Raw genomic sequence first — 8,491 nt, 5'->3', positions numbered from 1 at the left:
CAGTGTATTTTTTTTTACTTGGGGGGGGGGGTGATTAAACATAACCTTCTCAGACAAGACAGTTACCGGTCTATAGTCAGTTGTGTTTCAGTAGTGTTTCCACTGTCACTTCATGATCTGGGACATTGGTTCTTATACTTTAAACCTTAAAATGTCTGGTAAGGTTAACGGCCTTAAAATGTAGCTTTGTTTTGAAATATTTATTTTTGAGATTTATTGAGGTGTGTGTTTTACACCTCCTGCTGTCTATTAAATATGAACTACTTCCTTATTGACTTCAGATTGCTCTGTGCTGCTGAACGGTTTTGTCTTTGTCATTCTGCCAGTCCCTTGATTTATAGTGCAGTATAACATGCTTTTGTCATCTGTTTTGCCTTGTTGTCTTAACCACATGGAGTAATGGCATGTGTAACAAAGAGAACAAAGTGGAGGGAGAGAGAACGAGAGTCAGAGATTCAATAACGCAGTAAATCACCTGCTGGGTCCAACATGTAGAATCGTCAAGAAAATGTATAAAAAATGGGGGCCAATATTGGGTGGTCAGAGGCGATAGGACAGACCCCCGCTGCTAATCACAGTTGGTCTGCGACTCCCAGCGGTGTGTTTTCTCTTTAAGAGACAACATGAGGCAGATAGTAATACATGACTTTATTAGTTCACAAAACAGCCTTTTAAAATAGTTACAAAACAGGACATCATCTTTACTGAGCATCTAGAACTGTACAAAAACAAACAAAACAAGCAAGAGACAGTAAATCTACATCCCAAATGGCACCCTATTCCCAACATAGTGCACTACTTCTGATCAGAGCCCTACATAGGGAATAGGGTGCCATTTCAGATGCAGCCTAAATCATCCAGTGACCGAGGCAAAGTGTCAAAACAACAGAGGATTAAAAGAAAAACAACTGATTTTAAATCATGTCAAAAATGTCTCGAAAAACGAGTTGATTTGCTGATTCCAAATCTGAGGGTTTGGAGTCAATTGTAAATCTGAATGACCAACATCACAAAGAATAAACCAGGGGGTCCAATCTAACCCTACAGCTGCAGGTTTCTGTTCCTACTCAACAGTAACAACTCATTCAACTAATCATGGTCTTTATTATAGAAATGTTATCAATTATTATTTATTTATTTTAGATTGATTAGTTGAATCAGGTTCTGTTAGCGCTTGGCTGGAACAAAAGCCTACACTAACAGCAGGTCGCCTGACGACTCAAACTGAATTCTTCCACTGCTTTATGTTCCCTACATACTTCAGTCTGAGACTACCATCGTTGAAGTAGTTTGTGGTGATGTCAAAATGAGGGCTGTTGTACAAAACAAAGTCATCAGCGATTGGATCATCTCTAACCAATCAGAGTATCAAAACGAAGCTATAGCCACATGTGTTCTGGCTCTGGTCCCAGAAACCGATGGGTTGGACCAATCAGACGGTCTAGTATGGATTTCCATTCTAGAAATCGTCGGGGAGTTTGGGTAACCAGGCAATACAGCAGACCTTTTGTAGAGACGATTAGTCATCCCTGTTTAAAATAATTCAGCCGGGTTGCCAGGCCCGTCTCTGCACTAGCCAGCTTCTGCAGACAGTCACAACAAACATATCTGGCATCCTGGCTAGCAATGACTGACACACCAACTGAAATTCAAACAGACCATCTGTATCCCAAATGGCACCCTATTGCCAATATAATGCACTACTTTTGACCAGAGCCCACCCTGTCTGTATGTTGTCATTCAGATGGACATATGTTTTCACATCAGGGAAACACAGCGTCGGTTTTTACATTCATCATGTAAATGTACATGTTTCTATAGTAGGAGGTCAGAGTGCAAAACGTCTAGAGAAAATAATAAATATTCTGTGTCCCAAATGGTACCCTACGAGAGACACAGACACAGAGAGCAAAAGACACAGCGAGAGACACAGAGACAGACAGAGAGGGAGTGAGACAGACAGAGACACAGAGAGCGAGACAGACAGACAGAGGGAGAGAGAGACAGACAGAGACAGAGAGATATAGTGAACTATATAGGGTTCCATCTAGAACACAAGCAGAGTTCTGGGTCGGTACCGTAACATCACTATACAGGAAGTAGTATATAATGAGGGTCCAGAGTAGGCTTGGCTGATATACCGTATACCGCCGTATTTCAGAATACCCCCGGCATGATTTTCCATACCGTAAAATGTTTAAAATAATAGGAATTTGAAATAGTTTCCTTTATGTGCACCCCTGGTAGTACCGTACGCCCCAGTATGGTACAGAAACAGTATGAAAGTGTGGATACCGCCCAACCCGAGGCCAGAGGTCTCCCTGGTTATGTCAGGAGAAACCCCTGGCCATGTTGTATAGACTGTCAAAATAACCTTCATTTCAATCCCACAACCACTGTGGTCCTGCTACGAAAGCTACAGATCTCAACAGCCCCACTTAGCGAACGCAGACAATCACTGCAGGCCAACTGTTAGCAGGAGGGATCAATGAATAACAATTCATTCTATTCATTTCAATACATTCATTCTAATTCCACGTTGTGAAACATCCACAAAGTACAAAATATACCTGCAATTCTGACCTCATGTCATTTTCTACTGAATGAAGTCTACAACAGAAAACAAAGGTTTGTAGTCTGTAGCTCAGCAGCATCTCCCAGTGGTCTACAGACTACTTTAAAACAGGTCTAGAATAAATAAAAGCTTCCTTCTTCTCCTTCTTTCACACAGTGCAAAACAGATTTATCGACAGGCTTAACGTGTTGTGTCAGGGAGTCTTCAGAACGTGAGCACCAACAGGTATAATGCATTATAGCGCATCTATAGGAGCCCTTTGTAAACTCATGACGTCATAATGGCTTTCGATAAGGCCACTAATCAACAAACTCAAAACGGCTGTCAGCAACAAGTCAGGATCATTATAAAACCACAGACATTAGCTCATCTTACAAGTCTTATGACTGCGATATGATGCATTATAGCCTTGTTGAGCAGGCAGAGAGAGAGACGCTGTAGAGCTGTAGATGTTATGGTGAAAGTCAGACAGACTGTTTTGGCATCGGTGATTGACAAGGACCTCTGACCTCTAACCAATGGGAGCATCAGAATGCATAGATGGGGGGTCTCACAGGTAACTAGGCAACAGGTGACCACTGTAGTCTCTCGGTCGTGTGTGTGTGTATGCGTGTAATAGTGTGTGTGTGTGTGTGTGTGTGTGTGTGTGTGTGTGTGTGTGTGTGTGTGTGTGTGTAATAGTGTGTGTGTAGTAGTAATAATAATAATAGTAGTAGTATGTGTATCATGTCTGAGCCAGTTGCATCTCCTCCAGTCCGTGCTTCCCCAGGTGGTAACGAGCCAAGTCCTTCCTAGTCACCAGACCTACAACCTATAGAGAGAAGAGACAGGTTATACCAGACCTACAACCTATAGAGAGAAGAGACAGGTTATACCAGACCTACAACCTATAGAGAGAAGAGACAGGTTATACCAGACCTACAACCTATAGAGAGAAGAGACAGGTTATACCAGACCTACAACCTATAGAGAGAAGAGACAGGTTATACCAGACCTACAACCTATAGAGAGACAGGTTATACCAGACCTACAACCTATAGAGAGAAGAGACAGGTTATACCAGACCTACAACCTATAGAGAGAAGAGACAGGTTATACCAGACCTACAACCAATAGAGAGAAGAGACAGGTTATACCAGACCTACAACCTATAGAGAGAAGAGACAGGTTATACCAGACCTACAACCTATAGAGAGAAGAGACAGGTTATACCAGACCTACAACCTATAGAGAGAAGAGACAGGTTATACCAGACCTACAACCTATAGAGAGAAGAGACAGGTTATACCAGACCTACAACCTATAGAGAGAAGAGACAGGTTATACCAGACCTACAACCAATAGAGAGAAGAGACAGGTTATACCAGACCTACAACCTATAGAGAGAAGAGACAGGTTATACCAGACCTACAACCTATAGAGAGAAGAGACAGGTTATACCAGACCTACAACCTATAGAGAGAAGACAACCACAGGTTCCATTGACATCACACATCAGTCTACTTTTTTAAGTCTAGTTGTCATTTCTTTGCTGTGTTTGCATTCTTAAGCTGTATATGACGCTTGCTTGTTTTTAAAGGCGTTTTAAATTGAACAGAGTGACTGAGGATCCCACTTTCTCTGTATCTTTATCCCACCACATTAAAAGAGCTGGTGCTTCCCGAAGCTTCTGATGACGTCCTGTCCATATGCTCTGCTTTAGGCTCAGAGAACAGGCTACTGATGACGTCCTGTCCATATGCTCTGCTTTAGGCTCAGAGAACAGGCTACTGATGACGTCCTGTCCATATGCTCTGCTTTAGGCTCAGAGAACAGGCTACTGATGATGTCCTGTCCATATGCTCTGCTTTAGGCTCAGAGAACAGGCTACTGATGACGTCCTGTCCATATGCTCTGCTTTAGGCTCAGAGAACAGGCTTCTGATGATGTCCTGTCCATATGCTCTGCTTTAGGCTCAGAGAACAGGCTACTGATGACGTCCCGTCCATATGCTCTGCTTTAGGCTCAGAGAACAGGCTACTGATGACGTCCTGTCCATATGCTCTGCTTTAGGCTCAGAGAACAGGCTTCTGATGACGTCCCGTCCATATGCTCTGCTTTAGGCTCAGAGAACAGGCTACTGATGACGTCCTGTCCATATGCTCTGCTTTAGGCTCAGAGAACAGGCTTCTGATGATGTCCTGTCCATATGCTCTGCTTTAGGCTCAGAGAACAGGCTACTGATGACGTCCTGTCCATATGCTCTGCTTTAGGCTCAGAGAACAGGCTACTGATGACGTCCTGTCCATATGCTCTGCTTTAGGCTCAGAGAACAGGCTTCTGATCACGTACAGGCCATATGCTCTGCTTTAGGCTCAGAGAACAGGCTACACAGCAGAATGGTGCTGTTTAATAACGTTAGATAAAGCTGAATCAGTGTCTGCAAAAATCACATCAGGATCCCAGTATTCTACATAACAATATAACAGCATAGTATGTTACTGTAAGACTGAAACCCTCCCATCTGCAGCCACAGCCTCGTTTAATACATTATTATCATCATTAGAGAACAAGGACTGGTCCCAAATGGTATAAGTACACTATATAGGGAATAGGACATCATTTGTAGAAAAATGTATTCTTAACAAAATATTAAATATATGCTATTAACAGATACAAAATCTATATAGTTGAACCTATACACACCAGCTTATATATACACATACATTATCACACATACGCAGTACCGTAGAGTGTACACACACACACAGTAACTCACCCTGTTCTCGCCGTCCACTACCACCAGGTGTCTGAGACCCAGAGCTCTGAACAACTTAAACACACGAGGAAGAGACGTCTCCTGGGGGGGAGAGAGAGGGGGGACGATCAAAAGTGTGTACTGTGTGTGTGTGTGTGTGTGTGTGTGTGTGTGTGTGTGTGTGTGTGTGTGTGTGTGTGTGTGTGTGTGTGTGTGTGCAGTGCCTTCAGAAAGTATTCACACCCCTTGACGTTTTCCACATTATGTTGTTTTACAGTTTAAATCTCTATATAAATGTAGAGGTGTTACAGTTTAAATCTCTATATAAATGTAGAGGTGTTACAGTTTAAATCTCTATATAAATGTAGATGTGTTACAGTTTAAATCTCTATATAAATGTAGAGGTGTTACAGTTTAAATCTCTATATAAATGTAGATGTGTTACAGTTTAAATCTCTATATAAATGTAGAGGTGTTACAGTTTAAATCTCTATATAAATGTAGAGGTGTTACAGTTTAAATCTCTATATAAATGTAGAGGTGTTACAGTTTAAATCTCTATATAAATGTAGAGGTGTTACAGTTTAAATCTCTATATAAATGTAGATGTGTTACAGTTTAAATCTCTATATAAATGTAGATGTGTTACAGTTTAAATCTCTATATAAATGTAGAGGTGTTACAGTTTAAATCTCTATATAAATGTAGAGGTGTTACAGTTTAAATCTCTATATAAATGTAGAGGTGTTACAGTTTAAATCTCTATATAAATGTAGATGTGTTACAGTTTAAATCTATATATAAATGTAGATGTGTTACAGTTTAAATCTATATATAAATGTAGATTTTGTGTCACTGGCCTACACACAACACCCCATTATGTCAAAGTGGAATTCTGTTTTTAGTCATTTGTACATATAATTACAAATGAAAAGCTGAAATGTATTGAGTCAATAAGTATTCAACACCGTTGTTATGGAAACGCCTAAATAAGTTCAGGAGTAAAAATGTGCTTAACAAGTCACATAATAAGTTACATGGACTCACTGTGTGCAATAATAGTGTTTAACATTATTTTTGATTCACCACCTCATCTCTCTACCCCACATACACAATTATCTGTAAGGTCCCCGAGTCGAGTAGTGAATTCCAAGCACAGATTCAACCACAAAGACCAGGGAGGTTTTCCAATGCCTCGTTAAGAAGGGCTCCTATTGGTTAGACAGGGTTGGTAGGTTACTTTCTAAATGTAATCTGTTACTCCCCAAACCCTAGACGGGTCAAAATAAAAAAAAAAGCAGACATTGAACATCCCTTTGAGCATGGTGAAGTTATTAATTACACTTTGGATGGTGTATCAAATCACCCAGTCACTACAAAGATACAGGCGTCCTAACTCAGTTGCCGGAGAGGAAGGAAACCGCTCATGAATTTCACCAAGAGGCCAAAGTTGACTTTAAAACAGTTTGAGTTTAATGGCTGTGATAGGAGATAACAGTGAAGTTCACTTTGTCATTATGGGGTATTGTGTGTAGATGGGCATAACAACAAAAGGTGTAATTCATCAAGGGGTATGAGTACTTTCTGAAGGCACTGTATATACCTGTGGTACGGTGTAGGGTGTAGGGTTCATGAACTCTGTAAGGTCCATCATGCACTCCCTCTCATCCTGTGATACGTGGATACTCTGGATGGGGGGGAAGCGAGGGTAGGCATCCCTAAAGTCCTTCAGCTGTAGCTTCCTCTGGGTCAACCTGGATCGAGCCAGCTCTACAAACACCTGGACAGAGACAGAGACCGAGAGGAGAGAGGAGAGAGAGAAACAGGGAGGGAGAGAAGGTGAGAGATGAGGAAGAGAGAGAGATTAATACAGAGACAGACAGGACAGACAGACAGGACAGATAGACAGGACAGATAGACAGGACAGATAGACAGGACAGATAGACAGGACAGATAGACAGGACAGATAGACAGGACAGACAGGACGGACACACAGGACGGACAGACAGACAGGACAGACACCTAGAGCTTCTCTCACCTTGTGTTTGAGCAGAACAATGAGCTGAGAACGAAGGATGAGTCCACAGACCTTCCCCATCTGAGGAGAGGATGAAGGGATGAGTGAAAGAGAAGACAGAAAGCAGGGATGAATGAAAGAAGGAGAGTCATAGACCATTCAGAGATAGTCAACTTTCTCAGGCAATTAGAAGTCAAGCCCAACTATAAGACATTAATGGCCTTCGGGCGGAGCTTTCCATACATCGTCGCTAGCGGCGACCGGCACGACGACAGGGAAGCCGTTGTGATTGGTGGAGGTGTTGCTAAGGACGTCCACGATGGTGCCAACCTTTTCTATACGGTTAAAACAGGTGACTGGGGCACTCATCACCTCCCTGAGAGAGAGGAAGGATGGAGGGGGGGCCAGATGGAGGGAGAGATGGAGGGGGGGCCAGATGGAGAGAGAGATGGAGGGGGGGCCAGATGGAGAGAGAGATGGAGGGGGGGCCAGAGGAGAGAGAGATGGAGGGGGGCCAGATGGAGAGAGAGATGGAGGGGGGGCCAGATGGAGAGAGAGATGGAGGGGGGGCCAGATGGAGAGAGAGATGGAGGGGGGGCCAGATGGAGAGAGAGATGGAGGGGGGCCAGATGGAGAGAGAGATGGAGGGGGGGCCAGATGGAGAGAGAGATGGAGGGGGGGCCAGATGGAGAGAGAGATGGAGGGGGGGCCAGATGGAGAGAGAGATGGAGGGGGGGCCAGATGGAGAGATAGATGGAGGGGGGGCCAGATGGAGAGAGAGATGGAGGGAGGGCCAGATGGAGAGAGAGATGGGGGGGGCGAGACGGATGGAGAGAGAGAGAGATGGAGGGAGGGTGAGATGGAGAGAAAAAGGAGAGTATTGAGGTCAGAGGGTCAACTGGTAGTTATGCCAATGGGAAACAGGCTCATCGGCCAGTAAGCCTATAGGAGAAGGGCTCACTCAGCAGTCGGCCAATGAGAGAGTGGCTTACCTGGCTGTTAGCCAGTGGGAGGTGGCAGGGGCCTCCAAGTGCAGGAAGGGAACACTCTGCAGCTTGATGTGGATGTCATACAGACCCTAAGAAACCAGATGGATTACTACACACTGAACCTCAGAACGACAAATGGTCCACTGAGACACACACACTGAACCTCAGAACGA

At 43.5% G+C, this 8,491-nt stretch overlaps 1 protein-coding gene across 3 annotated transcripts in view; it reads right to left on the bottom strand.

The window, feature by feature from the left end:
* Positions 1 to 633: 633 nt before the first annotated feature.
* Positions 634 to 8,491, bottom strand: part of LOC106594444 (H(+)/Cl(-) exchange transporter 7) — a 45,773-nt gene continuing 37,915 nt past the window's right edge. For all 3 annotated transcript variants that reach the window (XM_045719689.1, XM_045719690.1, XM_045719691.1), the window contains 6 exons: positions 8,322 to 8,407; positions 7,573 to 7,705; positions 7,351 to 7,410; positions 6,916 to 7,092; positions 5,334 to 5,414; positions 634 to 3,386 (listed from right to left, as the gene is read on the bottom strand). In XM_045719689.1, the coding sequence (XP_045575645.1) occupies positions 3,300 to 3,386; positions 5,334 to 5,414; positions 6,916 to 7,092; positions 7,351 to 7,410; positions 7,573 to 7,705; positions 8,322 to 8,407 (624 nt within the window). In that variant the 3' untranslated portion in view covers positions 634 to 3,299. The remainder of the gene's footprint in view (positions 3,387 to 5,333; positions 5,415 to 6,915; positions 7,093 to 7,350; positions 7,411 to 7,572; positions 7,706 to 8,321; positions 8,408 to 8,491) is intronic.

This window comes from Salmo salar, chromosome ssa06 (genome assembly GCF_905237065.1).
Source record: "Salmo salar chromosome ssa06, Ssal_v3.1, whole genome shotgun sequence".
Taxonomy (NCBI): domain Eukaryota; kingdom Metazoa; phylum Chordata; class Actinopteri; order Salmoniformes; family Salmonidae; genus Salmo; species Salmo salar.
Note: the sequence above shows the minus strand (reverse complement) of the source record. Positions and strands in the feature narration are given on the sequence as shown.